The 27,510-nt window shown below is 39.9% G+C and overlaps 3 protein-coding genes across 4 annotated transcripts in view; 2 read left to right on the forward strand and 1 right to left on the reverse strand.

Annotated features, from left to right (window-relative positions):
- LOC118787813 (RNA polymerase II elongation factor ELL) overlaps positions 1-1,551 on the forward strand; it is a 35,826-nt gene extending 34,275 nt beyond the window's left edge. The window contains exons 10-12 of the mRNA XM_036543505.1: positions 694-865; positions 1,076-1,120; positions 1,383-1,551. Of these exons, the coding sequence (XP_036399398.1) occupies positions 694-865; positions 1,076-1,120; positions 1,383-1,493 (328 nt within the window). The 3' untranslated portion in view covers positions 1,494-1,551. The remainder of the gene's footprint in view (positions 1-693; positions 866-1,075; positions 1,121-1,382) is intronic.
- A 5,700-nt stretch (positions 1,552-7,251) lies between these two features.
- Positions 7,252-10,384, reverse strand: LOC118788254 (peroxisomal membrane protein 11A-like). The gene is made up of 3 exons (XM_036544209.1): positions 10,126-10,384; positions 9,462-9,577; positions 7,252-9,059 (listed from the first exon to the last, which is right to left on the reverse strand). The coding sequence occupies exons 1-3, from the start codon at positions 10,179-10,181 to the stop codon at positions 8,491-8,493; spliced, it is 741 nt and encodes a 246-aa protein (XP_036400102.1). The 5' UTR covers positions 10,182-10,384; the 3' UTR covers positions 7,252-8,490.
- Positions 10,385-10,536: 152 nt separating this feature from the next.
- Positions 10,537-25,039, forward strand: wdr93 (WD repeat domain 93). 2 transcript variants are annotated; one of them, XM_036543933.1, is made up of 18 exons: positions 10,537-10,976; positions 11,461-11,731; positions 11,930-12,131; positions 12,288-12,352; positions 12,536-12,614; positions 12,832-12,923; positions 13,274-13,358; positions 13,778-13,964; positions 14,336-14,406; positions 14,508-14,594; positions 15,088-15,219; positions 16,330-16,540; positions 16,826-16,886; positions 17,124-17,280; positions 18,794-18,971; positions 19,552-19,678; positions 23,786-23,827; positions 24,121-25,039. In XM_036543933.1, the coding sequence occupies exons 2-17, from the start codon at positions 11,471-11,473 to the stop codon at positions 23,795-23,797; spliced, it is 2,007 nt and encodes a 668-aa protein (XP_036399826.1). In that variant the 5' UTR covers positions 10,537-10,976; positions 11,461-11,470; the 3' UTR covers positions 23,798-23,827; positions 24,121-25,039. The 2 variants fall into 2 exon arrangements, with proteins under 2 accessions (XP_036399826.1, XP_036399825.1); XM_036543932.1 differs by having other exon boundaries at positions 23,786-25,039.
- The last annotated feature ends 2,471 nt before the right edge of the window (positions 25,040-27,510 follow it).

Raw genomic sequence — 27,510 nt, forward strand, 5'->3', positions numbered from 1 at the left:
ACACTTACTAAGAAGTGTCAGCAGTATGAAATGGCTGCATATTACATGCGCTCAATTTTGATGTATGTAATAACACATTATAGCAATGCATATAATAGGTATGTAAAGTCAATATCAGTCAAAATATGAGCACATATGTTATGTGTCTGTCCCCTTCATTTTGGAGGGTCTTTCCCAAAGATTTGGGTTCAAGTCATGTCAAAGTCACATCAAATGTATTAAAGTAAATGTTGGAATAAATGTGCAATTTCATGAAAGAAATCATCTATTGCACTTAACAAGGGGCAACACTGAGAAAGCATGAGAAAAAGAAAACCGTGATCTCATGGGTCAAATACATGTACATGCTGAGAACTCATCTTGTTGTTGCAACATCAGTACTTCTTCATTTCAGTTGGTCTGTGGTGCCACACTCAGGCAAGAGAGAGAATTGCAGGTTTTCCCCAGCATTATGTTTACATATATTGGTTGGTACAGCTACGTGTAGGATAGCGTACTGCACAGGGTAAAAAATCCAAACACGATCCAATATCAATGAAATGTGCATCGCTAAGCAATTTATTACACCCCCCAAAATATACTCATTGAATTGAGTTCATGTCCACACTCTCATACAACTGGTAGTGAAACCAGCTAAAGAAGGATCTTAATCTGCTTTGCAACTGATTTTGCGTTGAACTGCTCGCTCCTCAGGAAGTACAGTCCCATCACAACCTCGGAGCAGCGTCAGAAGTACAAGGAGGATTTCTGCGCCGAGTACGACGAGTACAGAGACCTTCACTCCCGGATCGGCAGCGTCACCCAGATGTTTGTTCAGCTGGGCTCCAAGATAAAGACCCTGACCCCCGGAACGCAGGAGTACAAGGTACAGCCCCACGTGCGAGGTCACTCCCGGGGCTTTCACAATACAGCAAGTCAAAATACCTCATTAGATCCAGCTGGATGCTGGGCTTTAGTCAGAGGGGCCAAACTGCGTTCTCAGTAAATGTACATTACATTACATCACAATCATTGACAGTCATTACATGAGGATTTAAAGTCTCTAATAAAAGCTACCATGTCTCGATTCCTGCAGGTTATGGAAGACCAAATATTGGAAAAATACAGAAAGTATAAGAAGGTAAGGGAAATGAGTTCATAATTGTTGAATCGGATTCCCAGCTGTCACCTGGAAAATGTATTCACAGTGGCATTCATGAGACACGTGGGTTTAAACCGCATGCATGAATTGGGCTGTTCAGAGCTGGAGTGACTCACACAGTCCTCGCGTTGCTGGGTTTGCATGGGTAATTGATGGGAGGCCATGTGACACAGCCGCGGTCCTCATGCGGCAGGTGCTTTGCGTCCTGAAACCCCTGACAGCGTGTCGCTTCTCTCCGCAGAAGTTTCCGGGCTATCGGGAAGAGAAGAAGCGCTGCGAGTACCTCCACCACAAACTGTCGCACATCAAAAGCCTCATCCTGGACTTTGACCAAACCCAGACGCCTTCGTAGCGCCGGAGCCCCCCTGGAGTGCGGGCGGACCAAAAGACCCCCTCCCAGGGGCCCCCCTTCCCGGTGGGGTCCGAAATTCATGGCGAGAGGAAAAGGAAAAAAAAAAAAGCAAAAGAAACTAAACTGCATTTTCTCTTCGTTCCTCTCTGAGGCGATGTGGAGCAGGAGCACATGTGTAAGAATGTTGCTCACTTTGGATGGGCAGTGACCACTGACTCGTGATCAAAGCAAGCCCTTTATTGTATTTTTTTTTTTGTTTCCATTGTACAGGAGAGGCAGGGGCCCGGGGGGTTTGAAATTGGTGGATTTTGTAGTACAGAAAATGTGTTGAGAAAACACAGTTTAAGCCAAAACCTGTCTTTACCCACAGTGCAAGACTGCCTGATTAATTTTCTGCCCCTTGAACGAGGGGTTAGTGACCACATTAATGCAGGAACAAGGATTCATTGGAGCAGTTGTGTAGAGTAGTGATAGATACCCCTCGCACCCCTTCAGTCACCATTGCGTTACACTCATATAGTGCCGGGTAAATCCACAATTTCATTCTTTGCTACAATTGCTGAAGCCTTTCCTGAAATGTAGAAATGTAAAATTATGATTAAGTATTTAATCACGATGATTTAAGCATCACAAAGGTTTTATGAATCACTGGAAAGCATTTTTGGGATACCTGGAAGTTTTCACCTGCTTGGTGTAATTCACCTGAAACTGTAATGAGCAGGGCACGCATCACACCAGATGTTTCAAATGAATTCCTCAAACTTTCACTCCCATTTTCTACATTCACCTCCCCTTGAATGCAACACGCTGCCCTTGATCGCTCTCGTTCGCAGCTGGGGGTCCGTGGCAGCTGTGCTGCAGTTGTGGGTGGTTTTCTGGATGGAAGGGAGTCATGGGAAACCAAGGTGACTTGGGGACCTTTAGCCTCCTTAAAGCTGTCTCCAGGAAAACACGGAGCAGGATTTACGTTAGGCTAAAAGTCATGGTGACAGCCACTTGAAATGACTGAAACCTTTCACATGCTCAGACTCAAACAATCAGAGTTACAGGGGGTGTATCCCTTTTATGGTTGCTGTAATTAAACCCCATCCGCTCTCACAGGAGATGCTCGGAATCTTTAAGCATTTCTCTCAGTATATGAATTCTCTTTATAAGAGCAATCCTCTGTGTCCCCGGCTCTGCTGATTCAGACTGAAGAAACTGAGCATGGAAAGGACCTTGGTCACCCTGTTTAAAATCAGGTCATTTTTACACCCAAAGCTCGTGTTTCAAACAGCAGCAATGTTCTAAATGTCTAAATCGTGTTCTGAAAAGGAATAGGTGCTCTTGGGATTTTTACAGTTTTTGTGCACCCATTCCAGTTTTAACACCGGTTCCCTCTGACAAGCTTAAAAGGCCTGTTACTAGCCGTCGCATTCACATTGTGCAGTTTAAGAGCATCACAATCTGTAAAAAGATCCGGACAATTGATCTGCTGTGCAAATGGTGCTGATCGACCTGAAACAGTGGGACCGAGTGAAGGGAAAGCCTGCTCGTGGCAGAATCGTCCTGACACACACACAAGTCTTAAGTTGGTGGACAGATAGCCATTAGCTTCAGTGCCTGGCCTCTCCCATACATGTCCACAGTCAAGGCCTTCTGACGGCCGCTCTGTCCGTCCTCCCATGTCCACTGGTGTGAAGTATTCTGTGGAGCGAGTGACCCTTGCTCATTGTGCAACCCCCGAACTACTGATTTATTTATTTCAGCTTTTTGTTCTCTGCCCTCTGTAACCCACCCCATCTTAACCCCCGTCCAACATGGCCTGGTTCATTTTACGAGGGGGGGGGCAATGTCCTTGTCCCACCTCTGGTTCTCACATTCCCAATCCAGCCCTCCAGCTGCTTGTGATATAAAAGCAGGCTCTATCATGTCCTTTGTGTCCGTGAGCCTTGGCAAGGGGGAGGTCATTTACTCTAATTCCAGAGATCTGTGGAGACAGGCTCCACCCAGTTTGCACTTTCTCAGGCGTTGGGTTACAGACTGCTCTGTGTGTGTGCGTGTGCGTGTGTGTGTGTATGTTTGTATCACGGGGGAGGGGACTGGCCATCTGTCTACAAGTTTCAAGGGACCAAATAGGGTGCCGAGGTGAACCCTCTCATTTCGCATCACATTTTAATCCAGCCATGGTCATACGCAGGGTGTTTAAAAGATGAAATTGAAAATTGATATTAGATTTGCCAAAATAGAATAGGGTTTATTTTTATTCTGACAATAAATGTTGTTATTTGTTCCACTGTATGTGCTTCTGTATGTATTGGTTTAGATGCCTTAAACTGGACCACATAAATAAGACCTCTGTTACTGTACTACTGCCAACTCAGATCCCATGCAGTTCACCTGAATGTGCTCAGATCCGCTCTTAAATGTCAGTGTTTTTCTTTCCTCTGAAATGCAATGGCTACTCAAGCCCATTGTCAATCGATGGAAGTGTTTGTGTCTTCAGTAGATCTGTTTGTGCAACTTGTTTGATTTTGTTTCATTTCATGTATGCAAAAGGTCTTAACAGTTTTGCCTTAAATACACTGGCTCTGTAGCATTCTGTGCAACAGACCTGTTTGATAATAACACTTAGTTACTCAACTTCACTCTCAATCACATTTATCAGTTCTGCACAGCTTAAGTATTTTATGTGTATTTATAACTAGTCATGTTTGTTTATTTGAAGGAGCATAAATTTCATGTAAAGATTTTTTTTTCTGTTTTTTTTTTTTTTGAAAGCTCCCCAGGTAATTCACCTTCAGACATAATCTCACAACTTTATAAACAGGATGGTTGGGTGCCAGTGTCCATCTATCTATTTTGCTGTCAAGGGGTTTTCTGAAGAAATCTTAAGGTTGTGTACAGCTGCAAAAGGGTGCTTGTGGTGAGTTTTTACCGTGCTTCTGAGCTACTGTTTGTGAGCATCGTGGTTAGAACTGGGTAACAGTGCAGAGTTGTTCTTAAGGGACTGGACTTTGAGCCAGTTTTGCAGGCTTAAATCCCAGGTGAGGCACAGCTGTTGTACACTTGAGCAGAACCACTTTAGCTGAATTGCTTCAGTAAAATATCTAGTTCTGTACACTCAAGTTGCTGTGCTAAGCAAAAACAAAAAGTGTTACGATACATACAGTAATCCAGGATAAGTTACTCTTGCAGTTTTGGGAAGCAATCTCAGAAACAAAAAGTGCTTTCATGTCAATACTGCGGGTGCATACGGCTGGTTTTATCTCATTTAATGTGGCAGTAAATGCCTCCCAGCTCCAGGCATTAGTTGTGATCTTTAAACAATGTGAAATGTAGCCATTTGTGTTTGTCTTAGAGATGATTTTGTACATTTTAATTCTCTGTATTCACAGAACAAATGTGCATTTAAAAAAATAATGATAGGGGGTATAGATGTTCTGTTGTGATTATATTTTGGCTGGTGGCACAGCTGACAAACTAACAGATCCATGTCACTCATTTGATGTGTAAATGTCCCGTAGTGCAGCTTTTGTGTATGGGGGAAGCTGTTGTCCATCCCGTTGATGAAATTGTGATATACTGTAAGAGAATGTCAAGCCCTCACCCCCCCACCCCCCCAAAAAAGAGTTGCTTTTAATCCCACATAAGGTGACTTGGTATTTATGGGTGAAACCAAACACTGAGATATTAAGAGGAGCTGAGATGAACAGAGTTCTCAGACCAGCGCAGGAACTGAACACTTAAAGCTCTCTTAATTCTTCTTAACAAGTTGGAAGTGCTGGTGTGCTACATGCAGGTGTTAAAACAGGTGCCTTCTGTTGGGAAATATGAGTCACATGATCTCACCTGCGTAGCGGAAGGCTTAGAAAGCATGGTGTATATGGAGCAAAAATGTATGCACTCAAATGCATTGTCTTTAAATTGCATTTTACAAATGCACAATTCTAGTACAGCAGGCTTTGAGGAAATGGATCTTTGTAAACTAGCTACTGCACCATGTCATGTGTACTTACTTTTGAGATGCAGGAAAATTACTTTTAAATGAGCAGAAAATGCATAAACAAAACAAAATCTAGTATTTAGGGGTCTTTTGTGTTTCTTTTGGCTGGTGCATTATATGTTTGTTTCATTTGTTGTTATTGGAAAGATGAAACATCTACAGAAATGTGAAAAAAATCAGTTGTCCTGTATAAACGTCACTGCGTTCTGTCTCCCTGTAAGAAAAAATCTATGTATCAAATAATTTATTGCTTGTGTTGCATTTATTTCGTTCTTTGCACAATTTTCTGCCTTTTTCAAGGCAGACAGTGCATCTCCATGGTGAGAGGGAAACGGGATATATATTTTTGCAAAGATCTCATTTAAAGGGCATGTACCACCTTTTACTCTTCCTTTGAGAAAATAAAATGTATTTGTTTCTGCAAAATAAAAGACCTTTTCTCTGATCAGTCTCCTATTGTAATGACTGCCTATCACCACATGGGGGTACTGTAGCATTGGGGAAACATTTCTACAACAGGAAGGCCTTTAGAGCAAAAAATTTGTCCCATGAACCTTATGAAAGAACAACTTTTTTTCAGTATTTATCAAGCCTTTCTAATTAATTCAATGACAAGGTGTGACCAAGGATACCGAATTGCAATCTGGAAAACAATGACACAAGCCATCCACTCAAGCTTTTCTTTGTATTGAACATGACACACTTGAAGAACCCAATTTCAGAAGTCTGGTTATCTCACTCTTGGATCACTTATGACATCATTCATCTAGTAGAAAAACCTTTACTGATCATATATGTGTGCAAGTTCTGGATGCGTGTACAACAAATCTGTAGGTTTTCTTTTTAATTTTTCAAGTTAACACAAGCTGGCATTCAGACCTAAAAAATCAACACCCAAAGGAAGAAAGGAATAAAATGAATGGTTGGCAGGGAGACAAAACACAGGCCTTGGACCTGAAATTCCTCTTATGAACTGAGCTTTGGTGACATTTCTTGATTTTCATCATTTCAAGTTGTTGCCTGAGAAACGGGCTTGCAGGAACTGCAATCTTGATCAAAACACCAAAGCTAGTTTCTAAAGGTGGATCTGTCTCGGACAGTCTTTACGTGAAAACATATTTGAGCATTGGTTCCAAGAGATGAAATAAAACTGTGAAGCAGTAGGCAAAAATACTAAAGGAGGTTTGCTATTCATATATGTACAAATATACACATACATGAAAATCAGATTACAAATAAATAATCAAAATAAGAAAGCCTCATCTAAAAGTGATTAAACATGTGACATGGAGGTGATTACCTGTGCAATACCTGTGCTAACTAAATGTTAGCATTATTATTATCATATAATGTTCATGATTTGACATGTTAATCAGAAATTCCACTTATCAAACAGTTCTTTTGTCTCCTGAGTAAGTAGATTTCTAAAATGATGTCCAAGGAAACAAAACCAACATCCTTTGGAAAAGCATAATATTGTCTGTGATGTGATGTTATCAATTAGCACATATTACTTGCAAAAAACCCTCTAAAAATGAAAAGAAACATGGTTTGAATTAAACTGATTTATTGAACATTACAGACAGTAGTGTTCTTACACGCAAAGTACACAAAACAATCATTGAGGCTCACTGATTTGTGTACAATTTACTTGCATAGAGGAGTTCACTTCTCAAAGTGGTACTTAAAGACAGAGAGAGCCCAAACAGACCAGAACACTGGATGAACACAGAAGACACAAATGGCCACAAATGATACAACTTATCCCCAATTCAAAAACAGTGACCAAAATTAATCACTTAAATAATTAAAATTTCATGATTTATTGGCTAATGTATACATATTTATTAACACACACCCTGTCATAAATTTAACCCGATTTATGTGTTTAAAAACAATGGCAGTTTTGCTGTCGTAATAACTACTTCACCACTTGCCTGGTGAAAATGAGCTCTCTTCAGTATCACTAATTTATCACTGTTCTGCATGATTCTTCTCGTAATACACCACATGCTTATGAAAGAAAATTCTATTTTAATGTGTAATTTCCTGTATAAAACTCTGAGGAATCCTATTTTAAGGAGCTAGCCCTTAGGATTACTGAGGTGGACAGTTGTGAGACTATGAAAGGAACGCTGGTTATCTATAGATCCGAGGTAGACTATGCTGACTAGCTGTGTGAGCTACTCAGGATTTGAGGACAATAGTAACTGTAAAACCACAAGGTAAACATTTGACTGTTGAGCAATTCAAACCAAACTACTATCTTCAGGGGCTACTGAGCCACTGCTATATTGTACCTCTATGCTAGCTATCTATACTTAAGCTTCCATACAGTACATTGCAATTTTGATACTGGTTGAAACAAGTCACAGACTGAAAGATGTTAGCCATCTAAAAAGGGTCCTCTGATCCACCAAATTTTTCAGAAATTCTGAGTAGCGGGCTCATATGTTTTTTACTCTGTTCCCATTGATAATTCAGTGCATTATCACTACATTCTCCCAAAGAGGGTCAAGAGTCCATTTTACTCCAATTCATATATCTTACTCCTATGGTCATTCCCTTTTAGTGCTAAGTATCTTTCAAGATGCACAGACATCCAACAGTCACAACTTCAAAAGACTGGAGCTAACACTGTAGGTGCCAGGTACGTACCAGCAAGGCTAGAGGCTTCAGAACAGTTTAAAAATGCAAGTTGTGATTGCAGAACGCCCCTGAAGCTCATGATTCATCACTCCAGTGTCAGACATGAACATATACATCTATTACAGGGGGTGTTCAATCTAACCACGATGGTCTTTTGTCCTTCACTTCGAAAGGTGAGTGTAAGCAATTGTCATTTTTTCTCAGTACTTACACACCACCAAAAGTTATGCAATCATTGAAATTAACCCACAAAGTAAGAATCTAAAGGAAATAAAGCCTGCTGAAATGTGTAGCTCAACAGACAAAGCTCCACTGTGGTTAGAATAAATGCACCCCCACCTGACTCTCCCTTTGTGGGTAAATTTAGGGTGTTATTTTCAAAGTGGGTCTCACGACTGACAGTATTCCTAAAAGAGAGGAGACTAGTCCGCAGAACCCCACCACCCCAGCATTGGTCTGGTATATCCCCAACCTGTCTAGCGGAATGAACAGGTCACACAAATTTTTCACAGTGTCAAGGACAACCGGTGGGTTGCTCTTCAGACTCTCATAGAGCAAGAACAGAAAAGCATCGAGCTTAGGGACAAGGACAGAGGCCACATCCCTATGGTCATTTTGATTCTGATCAACCTTCTGCTGGTGCCGCCTCTGGCGAGCTCTCAGCACCATGATCTGAGTGATGACATATACATCTCGGGTCAAACTCATGACCAGAGAGAAGTAGTAGCAGCGGGAAGCGTTAAAGCTCCAGCGTTCCTTGTCAATATCGCGGATGAGCCCCACGTTTCGCGCCCACAGCACGTTGTCGCAAACGAAATACAAAGCACGGTTGATATTGGCCACGGTCAGGCAGAAGCGCAGCACGGGGTCTGAGAGGCGCAAGGTTCGTTTGGCGGCGTCCACGGCGTTCACCGTGTTACCCAGTCGGAATACTGTAAGAAAAGGCGTTTCACTCTGTGCATATACAACATTATAAATTAACCGAAACACAATCACATTTACAGAGGTGGACACCCCGGCTTCAGAAAGTAAAAGTCCTGCCACGTATTTGTTCCACCCATGCACTACACCAGTCGAATTTAATTAGCACAACTCTTCAGCCAGGTAGAGGAGCTAATTAGTGAAATAACCTTGTTTAGTGAATGGCTAGAACAAATGCATGGCAGGACTTTTACTTTCTGAAGCCGGGATGTCCACATCTGCACATTTATTAAAACAAAATGCAATTTGTGCAAATTTCGGCATCGTCCCTTTCCGAAACTGTTAGGGTCATATATACTGTTTAAACATTTGTTTACATATATTTACTTCACGTAAAACATGACCACACTTACATTTTCTTCCTGAGCTCATATTGGATTCCAGACTTTGCAGCTTTTTCACAAGTTCTTGCCTGGCAGCCTTATTTCGCAGCAAATACTTTATAAAAGCACATGCGTATTGAGTTGTTCTGGAGAAAAAGAAGTTGCAAGTGCAGCATTTAGCAACTGGGTGAAACATTTTATTTGGGACATACATCGCAATGTAATGAGTGCTTTACAAGCGTTTTTGTTTGAAATGATCTTTTTCAAAACAGCAATGTAGCTAGCCATTGTATAGCATTGCTAGCGTCAGAACAGTGCAATGACATGCCTTGAGGTTGTTTTCAAAGCTTCATGACTAGGGATGGCAATGGCTTGATAGCATGCAAGGGAGCATGTGGTGTTAGAATTAGAATCTAGCTAACATTCACTAAGTGCTGGTGTCAGGGCAACCTGAATGATCACTGTAAATCCAGTCCACTGACTGTAATACTGATCAAGTTGATGACATCCAGAAAGGATCTCGCTAGCTAGCTGAAGTAACTAACTTGGCTAGCTAAGTGACACACCCCTTTTCATGGCCAATGTGTTCCTGAGGGCTTACTCTTGGACACAAAAATATGTGACTGCAATTTCACCACGAAGACCACGATATTTAGGTAGTTTGCTACGGCGTCGCATTCCACCAGCTACTCACCTGAAAATTCGGTCCCTTCCCTGGCTTTGATTCGTGAATTTGATAAAAGACTCCATTTCTAAGCAGTTAGCGAGCTAGCCTGCTACCTTTGTTAACGTATAACTTGAAAAAAGTTCAAATAACGTTAGCTAGCAAGATATGGAGTTCTAAAGTGTACAGCAGCTAAATTTTGAAAAGGCTCTCGTGGTTGCAACCTAAGGAATCGGTTGACACACACGCAATAGCTTGTCACCGAGTCTTACTAGTATTTAGAACATGCTGTTCCTTGTCCCTTTTTACTTTGGTTGCTGGTGGGGAAATGATCATCAGAGACAGTCCTATCACCCGCCCGGGCACGTGGGAAACAAAGATCACCGAGTGTCTGATAAGACGATCAGACGGGGGTTTTTGTGCAAATCCAAGCCGCAGCTCAGTTCATACCCAGCAGATAGGCCTCTGCAATAGTGGAAATTGAGGAGTATGTAATTTGTCCAGATCTATTCGAGGGAAGATTCGATGGAACAGATAAACGTTCGTAAATAGCTAACAGTTAGTCTGGCATACGTTAACTAGCAACCCAGTCACCTTCAGCTAAGGAGGAATATATTGCAAAATGCATACATATATACATCACATTAAATACGCAAACGGTTGGCGAAAATCAAGAAGGGTACAATTAAGTTAGACTAAGTGTGATCGGTTGATTTAAGTGAGGACAATACGCAGCCGCAGTTGTAGTACGGAGGTTTCTAAGGGAGACATATGGAAAGAAACTTCCTGTACACGTTGCTATGACAACCGACTCTGTCAACCATTGAGGACAGCAAGTGAGCTGCCGAGAAGACTTTAACAATAATCCATCGGTTTAAACGGTGAGTATTCTGTAGAGACCGACATCGTGTAGCAAGTTAGCAAGCAAGATCTTAAACCTTTTTGAAGAACGTCCTCCCTGAAGATTGACAGTGACGTTAGTTAGCTAAACAGCCTGAGAACAGCACCAACGACATGTATTTTGAGATGGTAATTAACAGTAGTCATTAAACTAGCTGGCTATGTTCCAAGTATTGCTTTTATCAATCTAAGAAATAGTTAGCGATTTTGCGTGCTGACCTGCTAGCAATGTATTACAATGCAATATAACTCTTCATATTGTACTCTTCATGTTGTACTTTCACACTGGTTTTCACACTGATGTAGGTAGAGTAGTACGTATAAGTTGACTTGCTGGCAAGTCCAGCTGGGTTGCCCTTAAATGATTACAATGATTGTTGATGTAATACATTGGCTGACTGTGCACACGTCACTATTAAGCATCCACGGAGTTATACGTTCTTCATGCGCCGTTTGTTTTCGAAGGTGACCCAGGATGCATGTCTACATCAGAAAAGGCCCCACGGACATCCCTGAGCCCTCTGAGAAGGGTGGAAGTGATGACGAAGAAGACACGTATCTGAAGGATCCTGACCTGCAGCAGGACCAGCTTCCTCAGCCTTTCCGCATGATTGACAAGGTTCTTAACAGGCTGGTTGACAGGGCTTGGGAGATCATCTCAGACAGAGAGGCAAGTCGAATAGCTGAGCAGTCTAAGAAGAAAATCCCGGTTTTGGAGGCTACTGGAGAAGTGAAGGTATGTATAATTTTTAGCCTTTCTAGTACAAGAAATGTTCATCATTGCATAATCATGTATCATGTGATTTATTTTTTTTTACTTTTTCATGTTAAAGTTATACTAAATAGAGTCTCAAGTCTCAGTAACAATAAGTGTTTGAAAAAGGGAATGGAAGACATAAAGAAAGAGAAAATATTTACTTTTTTTCTTTCACAGCTTCCACGGAGAACTAACTGCCTGTCGTGCTCAGAGGATGGAAAATATGTTTTCATGGGTCACTCCCACGGCCTGTCTATTATCTGCACCTCATCCCTCATCTGTATCTCAGCATGGGAGGACGACAGCATGGAAATCACCTCCCTTCAAAGCACCTGCCTTGCAGAGATGACATATCTCCTGGCTACTGTGGATGACATGGGTAATAACAGCTTTTAGAAGAAATAGACTATATTTTTGTCATTTCCGAAGATATAACTGCCAAGCCCACCCCCCAATTCCCCTTCACAATTAAATTTTTGAGAAAAACCCATGTCCTCTTTTTAGTAGTAAAGCAGTGTTTCTTTTCTCATTTCAGGTGTTTCTAGACTGTTTGCCTACTGCCCAGACTCTATCTACCTGATCAAAATCATCAATGAAACAGTTAGTGTCATTGTTTGCCTCCAGAACTGGTATAAAATATTTTAGATATGCTGTATGTTCTATTTCAGTCTTCAGTGAAAATACTATCTTAAATTACAGGTTTTTTTCCTCATACATTGTTTGTTTAGATGTAATATTTAAGGCTAAATTTAAATAATAGTTTCATACTTTATTGATATACAGGATGATATAAGCCAAAGGAAAATCTGCAAAAAATTAGAACTGTCCAAAGGGGGGGACAATGGCGCAGCTGTCATGGAATGTAAGTTATGTTTTGAACACACACTTTTTGAATGAATTTTGTGACTGATTTTTTTTTTTTTAATAGGATCATTACTAATCAAATATACTTGGACACTGATGTGACTGATGAAGGATAATGTCCACCCTCCACAATTCTTTTCACAGAAGGGAAACAGTACTCACGCTGTTTCCTCCTAGTTTTAATCACACAGCAATCCTCTAACTTCTTTACACAGGCAATGGTACGTCTTGGCTTGAGGTTTATCGCTTTCCCAAAGAATCCTGGCTGAAAGAGTTAGAGGTCATGGGAGCAACTTCACAAAAACAGGTAACTGGCACATGCATGGTATTGCATCAGTGATGTTCTTTGCCCATGTGGCAGTTGTACAAGGCTAATGAGAATCCACATGTACAAAATGAGCTGATTTGTTGTAAAGTGAGAGAAGATTTGCTATACTATTCCCAGTTTGGTGTCATCACAATAACGCAAGAATTTTCTAAAAGTTGTTTTGTAGTGTATGGAAAGTAATTAATTCACCCCCTTATATTCTGATATTTGGACACAGAATTCATATAACTCCTGGGATGTTGCTTTGACATGTAAATGAATATGCATTGCTCATTCCATGCTTTGAAAAATTTCTCTCTGAGCAATTTGCATTTGCTTTTGTGTCATAGGTGCCACATTGCCCTGGAGCAGCTGATGCTAAATTTTCTCCTATAGGAGTCATTTTGAAAATAAAGCAACCCAAAGCCCTCTCAGGTATTCAGTATCAATTCCCAAAGGATCCGCCACCTCTTTTCTCCACTTGACTTGAAGGACACTTCACGCTCAAAATTTCATTGCTTGTTGCTTCTTATTTTACTTTTGATTAGCCTTGTATGTTTTTTTTTCTCTGTCCACATGGCTGTCTTTGTCATTTTGTATTGGTAATAAGCACAGCTCATAGTTTCAGTATTTGAATCATGAAATAATATTTTGCAGTCAAGATCAGTGTCCTTTTTTGTACAGACAACAGAATGCTGAGGAAACCAGTCCTGTCCAGTCCTTAATGTTAAGGCCAAACCACTTCAAAGCATGAGGAGTTGAATTCTGTCTTTTTTGTATTTTATTATTATTATTTTTTTACTGTAGATAGCACTTTTTACATTCCTTACAGGTGGCCTTTTTGTATCTTGTAGGCACATCTTTGAAAAGTCCATTTGAAGTGTTACAGAGGACTGAGAATGGCAACATGATTGGTTTGGGCCAAAATCACATGATAACCAGCCACCAATGGGAGGATCAGGATGCTGTGTTCAAGTCTGTGTACAAAAAATATCTCGGTGAAAACACCTACAAAACCAAGGAAGCTGAGGAACGACCAAGGTGAATTGTTTACACTTCCATAGTGTGATAGACATAGGGATTCACTATTGGTTTAACTAAAAAATTGAAAACACAATGATTGTTAAATCCCTTTAGCATTGTGAAATCTGCCTCTTAAGGTAGGGGTCAGAAACATTGTTGCTGTACACCTACAGTGCTCCATCAGTCATCAGTCTTGGTACAGCATTGGTAATTAAAAAAATAATTTCATTATTAATGTGAACTGCTTTGGATTATGACTTTCCATCAATAGTGTTGCCTTTGCTTTGCCTCATCCTTGTTGTGTATTAGGGTCTATTCTTTTCTATTTGTTTTCAATAAGAGCATCTGCTAAATGAATGTAATGTAATATGTAATGTATGTCATTTAAGCCAGTGCAACTTTCACCTACTTCTGCCTGGAGGATTGGCCCCATTTCTTGGTGAAACCAAGTCTCCGCCTGGTTAGTGGTTCTGGAGTTTAATTGGTCATATTGTTCGTGGTTGTTCATGCAATAACAGCACTAACTAAGGCTATTAAGACAGTAAATATTCATCTTTATAGGTGTACCTGTTGCTATCTGTCTTTGGTGGAGTGGCAGTCATAATCTTTTACAATACGCACTGTCAAAAACAGCTAAAGACAAACCAGGTAAATCACTGATTTAAAATGCTTTTGTTTATTTTATGACAATAGTTCATGGTCAGTAAAGAGGGGAAAGGGGTAGGATACAATAAACATAACTGTGAGACATTTTTAATGATTAGGGGCATGAAAATGTTCTGTGAAGAGCTGTGTCCATTTTTGGTGTGTGGAGTCCTCTGTATAGTTACTTTCTCCTGTCAGCAGGGGGCAACCTTAAACGTTATCAGCCATTGAGCACAACTCATTGAAACATTCTTATGCTGGAATCTGTTGCCTGGAAGGATATGAAAATTTTATGTACATAATTTTTTTCTGTTTGTGTGTGTCAGTCAGCTGAAAAGCATTGTAATAAGGTCTATGGCCTAGGTCTGAATGTGCAGGTGTTTTTAAAACAAGTGGAGAACCCAAGGGACAGCCGTAATATTGACCAGAATTGCTGGTAGTCGTAATCAGCAAAAATTAAGAAATCTGCCGTTTGTATTTCAAATCTCTGATTTAGATGCTGAGCCAAAGCTAGAGTTTGTGTGGCCGAATGCGCATCACATCCTCTGCTCAGCCACCAGCAGATGCACTAAATACATTGCACTTGGTCTTGCCGATGGCTTGGTGACAATATGGGACCGGCACTTAGGTGAGTTGAGAGACAATACAGAACAGTGTTATGTGAATTGTGATCATTCAAAAAAATGAAGGTTAACCCCATAGCTAATTGATGAATGATAACCACCTCATTAAATCTGTTTGGATTTCAACTACCTCTTCATTTTAGGGAAGTTAGTGTTATCATGTGCCTCACATTTACAGTTTCTGATATCTTATCAAAATGAATTGAAATCCTTATTTCCAAATAAATGTGAGGTTCAGTTTAGTTCTTAAGACAGAATTCTCTACCTAAATACTGTTCTTTGCTCATCTAGATCACTCAGGTGCTCAGTGTGGTGGGTTGCTGAGGAATCATATGATCTAGAGCTAGCTAACCGGACGGAAGGTGGTTCTTATTTGATTGATTTAGTCTGGTATTCCTCTGATGTTGTTCAAAGCTGGACAACCATGTTGCATGGTTTCTTACATGCTGAGAGAAAATAATCCAAACACAAGTAAATCTAAGATATTTACAATCATAATTTCATTAAAAGGCAGTAGCACCAAAGCAAGTCTGAAATGGTTGTTTGAATACAGCTAGAATTTAAGTTAAATGCTTGAAAATTTATCCATGAATGCCTTCAACCGTATCTCTCCAACTTCTAGTAACATGAAACACATGCACTTTAATCAAAATTTGTAAGAAAAAACATGCTTTGACACAAAAGAGACACACAATTTAATCACTTTTGGTCCACAAACACAAGATATACAGTAGCATCCCTCTCAAACAATTACATTTAGCCGCAGTGCTCTCCTACTACCACAGCCATTATTTCTATATTCCAGTTTTGACATTTATTCGTAAAAAAGAACCTGTACAGTGTTGGGATTCAGCAGGAAGGTTAAGTATGAAATTGGTAGGAATGAATACATATGGCTTAATTTAGTTGAAGGTCATCTTTCAGAAAGGTCAATCTTGAAATGAACCCTCCCAGGTAGAGGTTTCCTCATGCTTTGAAACCACCAAAGAAGCAATAATTCCTCTATAAATTTCAGTTTGAAATATGTAAACACGCTGGGGTTGTGCAATGGAAATTGTGATCACAGTGGTCATTGTTTGGTCTGCTTACAAATTCATCTTGCTTCAATTCCACAGGGATCCCATGGTCAGTTCTTGCCCTTTCTGCCGACAGTGTTTTCAACAGGATACTGTTCCTGGATCAGTCCCTGGGCCTCAAGAACACGTCCATGTGCCAGGATCCTTTTCATCCCAAAATGAATATATTGGTGACCTGCAAAAATGGAACATGTCATTTAATTACAGCTGGGAGAGGGCGGAATTCTCACGTTACAAAACTAGCAGAAAGGTAAATACCACAGACCCCGGGTGCACATTTGGAGAGCATTTACTCTCCTCTTTCAGGCGTGATCTCTGCAAAAGACATGAAAGAAAAAAACTGGAAAAAAAATTAAAAGTGAAATCAATATTTCATGTGCACCCTGTCAGATTTCAAATGCTCTTTAAGCCAGAAATGAGTGATGTTTCGTTTTTAATCAAAGCATTTTGATTTAAAATGAGAGAATTCCTGAAGAAAAAATATCCATATATAATGTTTTTAGCTATATATTTATACATGCATTTCATTGAACAGTTCTACTGATCATGGGACCCTCCCCACTGTGGTCCTGTCTCTGCGCTTTTTGCTGAAGTTGGTGAGACCTCTTTCCTTTGCTGAGAGCCTTGCCTGTGGTTGTTTTGAACTGTAGTAACCTACAAATAATATACTTTATACAATCATATTCAAAATGTCACAACTCCATTGCAATGCTGCAGTTGACATTCATTTTTCAGTACCCCAGGAACCTTCTGAGTCCATTGAAAAGCCTGTTTGTTTGTTTCATTCAGACTGGGCCGTCTGTGTTGTAATTGTGGTTTAATTATGTCATCAGGTTCTTTTCATGTACCGGAATGGCAGCGTAGTCCTCAGAGATGTAACTGATGGGACAGATGTGTGTGGTTTGGCGCTGCCAGCCTCACACTTCCTGGGTACTCCCTGGAACCCGGTGTTTGAGCTGGATCCCATACATCAGACTCTGTTTGTCCGAGGTAAAGTTTTCCTCTCCAGAGCACGAGGTGGCTGGACAACTTATTTTTCTTTCTTTTTATCCACTAATTTTTCACTCACTAAAGACATGCTGTGCTGTATGAAACTGTCTGAATTTGTGTTTAGCGCAATTCAGTTCATTACATTACATTATTGTTGTTTTGCAGATGCTCTTATCCAGAGCAACTTACATAAGTTACAGTTTTTTGATATGTTGTCCATTTGTATAGCTGGATATTTACTAAGGGATTTCTGGGTTAAGTACCTTGCCTAAGGGTACAGCAGCAGTGCCCTATTGGGAAATGGAACCAACGACCTTTTGGTTATAAGCGCTGCTCCTTAACCGCTATGCTACACTGCTGGCCAGCATGGTGCTCCAGTTCAGCTTGTATATTGTATCTGTATTTATGACCTGTGTACTATTTCAGAAAAACAGATTTTATCACTATTTACATTTGTCCCATTCAACGTGTTAGTTGTAATTGTTTGTAAGTATGAGGCAAATGGGAAAATAACAGATAAATAACATACACTATACAGTCTGGAAGCTGTAGAGAATCAATTTATTATGATTGAGAAAACCTGATTGAAAATGCTGTCCTGTTCATTGAAGGTATTTTAAGCAAATAACAACATATGTTTCAGATCTCATCTCAAAACGTTGCATAATAAATGTGTATGCGGATATAATCCCAGCAGGAATCCTTAAAGTGTCTCATTGCTCAAAACTCTTGCTATCGACTCAAGTAGGAAAATACATAAATAAATAAATAAGTCTGTTTTGACAGAAGTAAACCAAAATCCTGCCTCCGTTACCCGTGGAAGTGAGGCCTCATGGGAATGTTGATCAGTTCATTAGGGCTATGAATGCTGCAAGAACTGTCTGTAAAAGTTGTGACGGGGCGGATTTTCAAAGTGCAGATTTGCTACAAATGGCGAAGCTGGCGGCTCTTCCATTCCCCCTTACCTCTTTCTACATCATCCTTCCTGGACCGAGTGCAGTCACTCATTGAGTTCAGGAACATAAGAGGATCGTAACAAGTTTAATGATGAAGATGGGCCATTCAGCCCAGCAAGGCTGAACACTGCCTACAGTCATTCCTGTGAATGCCTGTGACCAAAACAGTTGCATCACCCAGGCGACTTGCATCAGAACCTGCATAAAATGCAAATAAACAGCAGAAGAGCAGTGTATTAACGTGGACCTTCATATAAAAATTCATTCAACAGAATTCGCTCAGCAGAACTATTTTCGTTCACAGCTTTGGCACAGAAAATGTACAAAAGGAAGCTTAAAGGGTGACTTTAAGGGCAAAACAAACAAACAAAAAAACATTAGCCCTTCGTTTCAGCTATGACTGGCTGTCGTGTTGTGGCCACACCAAAACTGTGTTTTCATTACAGCGATTTGAAAGTATGAGAATACAGACAATGTCTCTGTTAAGTGGTGCGTGCATATCTGTCAGCTGTACACCACATACTTAATCTAAAAGTGCTTCTTTGTGTATGTGTCAGGAGACAGGACGACATGTCCTGATGAAACCCCAGGGAGAGACGACGCTGGCAGCTCGCTCTTTGTTTTTGCTTTCCGTGAGTTTTCGGTAATGGAGCGCTACAGAGAGGCTCTTCCTGGAAGCATGGCCAGGAGGGGTTGCAGTCTGGAGGAGACCTGCAATCTCTATTTGCAGGAAAGGTTTGTGGGCTTACGCTTACAGTTGTATGCATGCAGCGAAAGAGCAGGGATTTCAGTGCAATCAGTCCAGAATCCTCCGAGAGACGCTTTTATCTTCATGCAACAGGATAGATGCACTTAAAGTAGAATTTAAGCAGTTTATTCCCTCTCAATTCTGGACTGGTCCCTACTGTGTTTATGAACAACCCCTAAACTATTTAGGGACAACATTATGCACAACAATGTAAAAAATTACTGTTAAAATATAAATAAAAAACAAGCCAGGAATGATGTTACAGTCACAAAAAAGTCATGTTAAACTGTTGCCAATATGTTGATGCCCAGCCTTTATGTCATAACAGTGTTCTGGCAGTCAGAGATATTTGGATTTGCCAAGATAAGCCCAACTAGGTAAAACTGATTGGCAGCACCTCACTGGCACAGTTGAAGTCTTTTGGATGAGAATCTTAAAAGTTTCCTTATCTCTACAACTTTGTTACTCTATCACTCAATGTGCTGCCGGACAAAATGAAAACATGCCAAGATGGGATGTTGAACTGGAGCATTATCAGCTGATATAAGGCTGTTGGGTCATTTGTAGAGCGGCGTCTCTGGAGGACCGGAACAAAGCAATGGAAGAGAGCTGGAGGCGTCTCCAGGAGAGCAGTGCGTGGGTTCCACTGAGCAGCGCGAAACCAGCGAGGAGCACAGCCAGCCACAGGCCTCAGGTAACGTGGAACGGAACAAGTTTCCTGAATACCCTGTTTCTACAGGGCATTCAGGGCTTGTAACGAGGCTTGGCTGGATTCAGTTTTTTACTTTATTTGCTTATAATTATTTGTGTACAAAATTGACATTTAATAGCAATGTTTGTCTTTTGATTCATATTCTGATGGTTGTCTTCATCTATTTACTTGAAAAACCAGGCACTGTTGATCACCTGCTGACATTACATTTTAAGACATGTTACTTGTTGACCAGTAAACCTAAGTACACCAAAAATAGTTTCTCAGCTCCCTCCTCACTCTTAACACCATTGACCTTTGATTTTGAAATCATGCCATCTGCCCCAGCAGAGACCGTTATACCAAACAAAAACCTGTAAATTCTTAAACAGATTGCTTTTAGTTTCTTGGAGCTGTAGTGTTGGCGTTCTATTTGAATGTGAAACTGAGGTGTGAATGTTTTGCCTGGAAGAGTACAAAATAATAAAACAGAGTGCCGAACAGAATGAATTTAGACATTTTACAATGACTATTTATTTCCAAAGGGCAGTTTTTCCAAGGGGTAGATTTTCTGAAAATGACTTTTACCACTGTCAATCTATGTCTAATCCTGCCAAGCCTTTTCATAACATGCAAGACAAACGCACACAAAGGCTTTTTTTATCTAATATGACATAAATCAGTTTTCTGTTATGCTTGCATTTTTTTTCTTTTAACAGCACATTAGACATTTTGCTTGTTCATTGGATGTCAGTAGTTATTACTATTAACCAGCAAAGTTATTGTAACTTGTAGTTTTCAGTGGTTAAGACCAGTGGTTGTATTTTCCAGATGTACATACCTACATGTAGTTATGCATTGCACAGATTGTTTCAGAAATTTATTCAAGCTTGTCACAGGAAAGTATTGATCTGTGACATTTTGTACCCCAGGCATAGTGTGCTTTTACAATGGGATACAACCCAAGAGATAACTTAGTGTTACTGGAGGAGAGTAATAATATTTTCCTGCATGTAGATTAATTCTGCTCTGACATTTTAAGGGCTGCTTTATCATTTCAGTTCATTTTCTTTTCCCCTCTGTTTGAGTCCTCGGGAAATGACGAGCCAGAAAAAATGCTATGCATTTCCCAAGCAATTGTTGGAACATATTTTCATATTAGAGCATAGCTAGCTATGTAGCTATATATAGCTACATATTAGAACATATTTCATATTAGTCTAAAATGTGGATACCTTATAGATAAGTAATAATCCATCAGTACCAATTTGTTCATAGTGTAAATAAAAAGTGTTTGCCTGCTACAATGCATTTATGATTGCTAGGATTATTACATAGTGCTTCCACACTAGGAGAGCGCAGGTCATGCAGCTTTTGGGTCAGGTCTGTTGGTTGCTTTGCAACGCTACTGACTGGATTTCCAGCCAGCAGTGTGGAATCGCCAAGCGATGAGACAGAAATAGCACCAACTGGGAGATTGTATTGAAGCAAGAAAGTCACATGGCAACAGCGGGGGTGGTGTGGGAGAAACCTGTGACTACATTACATTGTTGTAATTTAGCAGACACTTATCCAGAACAATTTACTTATGTTACCATTTTACATGTTATCCATTTATACAGCTGGATATTCACTGAGGCAATTGTGGGTTAAGTACCTCACCCAAGGGTACATCAGCAGTTCCAAAGCAGGGAATCGAGCTGCCAACCATTTGGTTACAAGCCCTGCTCCTTAGCACTATGGTACGCTGCCACCCAAGTCTATGAAAGTCACCCCTTAGAGAAGGAATGGTGTCCCTGACAGGTCAGACAGCTGGAAAAGTGAGAGCTGTGAACAAAGACAACGTACGTGTAGCTCGACCCTTGGCTGGCGGGTGTGTTAAAACACCCATTGCCAGGCCCAGATGGGTGGAGGTCTTGCTCTAGGTGCAGCCCACAACTTTGTGATGTCAGAGCAGCGGCTCGCTTATTGGTGGGAAGTGGTTCAGGCTCTGGCTCAGACGGGCTCTCCTGGGCCTTACAACACCTGCTTACAATGAATGGAGAGGCAGAGGCATTGTTGTGGCATCCCTGTGTGAAGCTTTATTCTGTATGCGCCATTGGGAGGAAAAGCAAACCAAGGACATGTGAAGCCAGGCAATGGTAGCACTCTGAAGAGTTGAAAGAGAAAGGGCTTGGGCACATAAGGAGCTCCTTCCCTCCCCACAGCAGAAATGGTCCCATAGTAAGCTTTTTTTTTTTTAAACAAAGCCTTTGCGCTTTTTGATGTGTAAAGAAAAAAACAGTATTTCTGAAAACATTTCTGAAATGACTGGTTCAGTGGAAGTAAAGTGATTCACTACATGTATTATTTACAGTGTGCGCATGTGGGCATTATTGTTGTTTTGGACGGATTCACAAACAGGTGGCAGGACCCTCAGCTCCAAACTGTTCTCTTAAGGTTGATTCAAAGGGCTTTGCATTCCATTGTGTTCCACTGTGTTCCAGTTCAGCTAGCCAAGTAATTTAAGGTTTAACCAGAAATTCAAACACTACACATAATGCAATCAAAATGTGAAGCTAGGGGTTGTCATAATTATGTTGGTCCAGGAGAAACACCCTAAAGTAGTACAAACATTTTTGTCTGTCATTGAACTTGATAGTAGGGATTAAGACCAGGATCCCAGGTTTTACCAGCTTAGTTCATTTCCCCAGAAGATCAGTAAGGCAGACTAGGAAAACATTTTACTGTTTATTTGCAGGTGTAATGAACTGTGTGGACCATTTTTCCCTGACACAAAGCACATTCGATTGCATGTTATTTATGCCACTTTGTCTCTATGGAGTTCCACAGAGCTTGGCACACCACTCAACAACATCAATCTGGACTGGAGATATTTGCTTTTTTTGTAATAGCAAACTATTTTCATCAGTCAGTTTCATCAGTATTTTCATTATTTGAAATACGCATTCGGCATTTCAAGTTAAATCTCTTTTATTCCATGTGCAATGTGTGTTTATTGTGAAGTGCCAGTTCCAATCACTTCGATCACATGTTTAGTGTGGGCATGCAGTTATTTAAAAAGATGTAATATATTGAAATTTTCTTATGCAAATCTTGAAACTCTCAGTTCCACTGCTTATTTTTATCAAGCTAAACATATGTCTCCATCACCTAGTCTGTCACCACTTTGGCACGCATTATAGTAGTTCAGAGGAAATGTAGAATAAGCTATTTATACAAACAAAAGAATATTTTTCATTCTGCCAGTTAAAGCACATGTATTGCACATTTTTAAACGTAACTTCAGGTTCAACAACCAGTCCTTGGATTTCCTGGGAGAGGCATAAATAATTGCAGTGTAGCAAATATTCCAGACATTTACTAGTAGCTACTAACCTGAAAAATTTTAAATGTTTTAATAACATCTCGGTAAACAGTTAAAACTCTAGAATGGTGATACATTGTTAGTGTTTGGCAAATGCATGTGCTTATTGCAATGTGTGGTATATGGCACAATTACATCAAGAGAAACAGACTGAATACAAAGTACCCTGAAACAATGCGGTGAAAAGCGAATTGTCAGGCTGGCTTAAGGTATTTGTTGCGCTTGTAAAGATGGCCTTTATCTTTGTCTTATTGTCCAAATATTCCATTTATAGAGAATCTCTGTTCCAGCAGGCGATAACACATTCCAGAGTTAAGGATTGCCTTTCATTCAATCCTATAGTAATTGAGCCCACATATCCCAGGATTCATGGGATCAGTGCCTGCAATTTCCTGCACATTCAAGTTTTTTTAGGGACAGGTTTTTCCCCACTCCTGAATCAAACATTTCTGAAATGCATTTCAGGCAATGCAACCGAAGCTGCATTGCCTGGCCCTATAGCAACGCAGTAACAGCCAAGCTGTGCTTTCCCATACAAAGCCGTTGGTAGATTTCTGTAACAACGTGATGATCAATAAATTTTAACGCTTGTTTGAATATATAATGAAAAACCATGGGAGGTTGGTATGAGTCACCTTGGTGAAAATCTGACAGCTAATCTTTGGTAAAGAAATCATAAGTAAGGGGTGAATGAATTGTTTGCTTTGAGATATTGAAGGAGTCTTATTTTCTCTCTTTCACAGATCCAGGGATGACAGACCAAGGCAGAAGAGTATAACATCAATGTAAGAATAATCAATGTGACAGTTGTTTTGTGTTGCTACAATACCACGCAGGTAACACAGGGTATATCCTGTTCTGTCAGCCTTTACTGGCATGTCCCTTCCTTGTGTATTTAAAAGGATTTGAACTTGTTTGCTGCTCATGGACTTTGATTAGAACGCTACCCCTACTCATTATTTCCTCATAAACACAAACCCGTTCCTGTAAGTAAGGGCAGTGAAAAACTGCCAAGTTGCTATGGTTACTGTTTGATATACATATAATATTCTCTCATTACCTGCAGCATTTCTTTCAGCGTCTGCAAGATGACATGTCACAGATTTACATAATAAATATGGCATTACCTGTGACAACGCTGGAGCATGAAGTTATTTCAGAAAATGGACATTTTGAAATATGTTGACAATGAATTATGAGTCAAGACTCATGCCTGATATCTAATTTGATGTTTTTCTATACACTGTTGTTGTTTGTTTGCTTGTTTTAAAACTTAATTTGGAAGTGAAGTGCACACACTTATATTGGTAATATCCATTGGATTATGGTGTTTTGAGTGAAGATGGAGACAATAGTAATGTGCTTGGAATAATAGACTGAAGACTGACTTTTAAGTTGCCAAAAAAAGCAATTAAAAGCAAGAAGAATACATATGTTAATGTGACTTGAACTGTGCCTTTTTGTTGCCATTCTCAACATTATTTTTCTTTAAAAAAAAAGTAGCATAGCCATCATAAACATCACTAGAAAATATAATGAAAACTGTAACAACAAAACACCAAAGAGAAGCTAAAATCCACTGGCCTTCTGTGTCTTGGAGATACGTGCAAAGCTTCCTGCACACTAAAAGAACTGTATTTCCTTCTTGTTCTTGTGTCTCATTGACGAGCACATCCTCCACTCTATATGAGATGTGGTGATGGCTTGGTTGTTATGGAGATAGAGCTGGTTCTTCCTGCAGGAAAGGCAGCTGTAGTATTGCCGAGGCCATTGTTTTTAGAAAGATAGTAATCAATAATTGTAATAATGTACAGTATATTACATAACAGAAATGATTGTTTTTGAAGTAGCCCAAGATTGGATCAACATCATGTCAAGCTGTGAGTGTTAAGTTAATTCTTTACTTTTTAAACACACTGAGGCCTGTTTTCCCTTTGTTCTGCCCCTTCATTTACTGTGTATAATGAGAAGAGGTCTTTTTATTGTTATTGTTTTCAGCGGCCTTTTGAAAAAAAATATGATTTTATGCTTTCTTATCACCATTGGCTGTCATTTACTAGTATATCTTTCTTTAAAATAACTTTGAGTGCACCTCATGGCAATTACTGAGAGTGTTATTATGGGATCTGATGTGCTTTGGCATGTTAATATACAGTAACTGAAAATTTTTGATGAAACGTATTCTGTGCAGTACGTATATTTGTGATGGCAATTCGCTGCAGCTCACTGTGACACAAACCTTTGCTTCTAAATGACTTTTTTTCCCATTTTCCTCCAATCCCAAGAGGTCATTATCCAGAATTTGACCTGTGACCATTCCACATTTGATGATAGAGATCTTGGCTTTAGCCTTGTCATTTTCTGCTCTGACTCTGTAATCTTGTCTCGGTCTCCATGGCTGCCTGAGACGTACTGCATTTAGGGCAGGTCTGACGTGCTGTAATATGAATCATAAGTGGCCTCATCCTAATTGATTAAACCATTATACTGGCCTCACTTTGTTTTCTGGTGATCGTTTAATTCTTTTTTTTTCCAAGGTGAGGGGGGGGGGGGGGGGGGGGGATTACTTTTGTACAGAACCTCTCTAAGGCCTGCTGTTACGGCTTTGTGCACGTTTGTACCTTCTGTCTTGATAAGTGTTTCAACCACCTCACCTACGTTACATTTTGTGTTTGGTTCAGAGAATTTTGGAAACAAGAACAGTCCCTGTCTGCACTGAGACAGTTTCCGTCACTGACATAGGAGGCTGCGGAAGTTGGATTCTTGTGGCAGTCCTCATAAATCTCTGCATAGCTGTAACAAACAACATGGCTGCTCTACTCTCTGGTCTGTTACAGCTCATGCTGGAGATGATAGGTAGAGTGCGAAGAGGTTGGCAAATGCAAATACATTGGCCTGTAGGGAAATTCTGAAGCGTTGCAGAAATGGTTTTCTTGCAGCCTTTTTTTATATTTTCAATTTGCTGCCTAGCACTTTTCTGAATAAATGGAATTTTTGTTTAAATGCAAGCAGCACAATCATGTGTAGTTTGCTAGTTTGGGTAACCCTAACCATTACAATCAATTCCAACTTTACAAAAAACTGAAAGCGTACGAAAAGAGGTCTTGATGCTTTGTTTGTGTGGGTGTGAATTAAAATGACTAACTGTAAGGTTCGACGGCCTAATTTTAAGGATTAAAAAGTGAAAAATGAAAAAGGTTTTTATTCTGTTTTTAAGGGCACCTGTCATTTAGTTTAACTCAAAAATAAATGCAAGTGTTAACTCTACAAATACAGATGTGGTGAGTTCATTGAGTTCCAAGCACATTGTAGGGGAAACCAGGTCACACTGAGTGGAATGACTGAATGTGTGTCATTAACTGTACATAACAGTTCTTAAGAACTTGTTGAGTGCCTCTTACACTTACTTCCTCAAGGATCTTTTCAGAAGGGAATACAGTATGATGTATAAAAATGTTTTGGGTCTTCATGGTGATTCGTAAACGTTTATGTGTAATATAGAATGTACTATTTGCATGGCTTACACTTAAAACCATAAGCACATTGTATTATTTAAGAGCAAAAGAGATAAACGGAGTAAGTAATTAACCTTGTTTAAATAATGATGAACATTTTATACTTAAACGTGTATGAGCAACACATTTTTATTGGAGCTATATGAGAGAAAGCAGGGCAAAATTAGTCAAAGGTCTTCAATGTTCACTTTGGGTCATTGGGACAAAGACAAAGCCTTTAGTTGTTGACCTCTGGCAATGCTGAGGCCCACAGTGACAAAGCAGTATAATTAGACCAAATGGAAAGCCCATAATGTGTTCTGTTGCAGATAAGAAGCTTCAGAGAGGTATCAGAGGAGAAAGCAAAAAATCTGAACAAGCAGCATAGAGGAGAGCCAGTGGGACGCAAAGAAGAGAACATTGCGACAGTTTAAAGTGGATGATAGAAATAGCATGTATAACCTTCTCTATGTCCTTGAAAGTGGTGTGATCTGGGATACTCTTGTGAAATGGTAGAAGCAAACTTTTGCAGTCCTTTTATTATAAGTTTCAAAATGAAGGATAGAATGAACAATAACTCCACTTGTGTTGGGTTTTATGTAGTCCGATCAAGATTCAGCTGACAACCCACTGTCGTATCCTCTGTCTTTTCTTTAAGCAGCAGACATTTTTGTGACATCCAGATTTTGATATCTGCTAAATATTTAAGTAAGACATAGTTTGCCCAGGTCATCTTGTTTAACTGATGAATAGATCTGAGTGTTTTCAATATAACAATAGATCTTCATGATTATCAATAAGAGGGCTATGAGGACACATATTCTGTTCAAAGAAAATAAAACTGGACCCAAAACTGATCCATGGGGAACACCACAATTGTTTTTCAAAATGTAGTATCACCACTATAATATTAACAGAACATGGAACTGTTCCATTTGCAAGTGAGATATTTAACAGTGAGGGAAAGACATTGC

This window comes from Megalops cyprinoides, chromosome 13 (genome assembly GCF_013368585.1).
Source record: "Megalops cyprinoides isolate fMegCyp1 chromosome 13, fMegCyp1.pri, whole genome shotgun sequence".
In the NCBI taxonomy this organism is placed as follows: Eukaryota; Metazoa; Chordata; class Actinopteri; order Elopiformes; family Megalopidae; genus Megalops; species Megalops cyprinoides.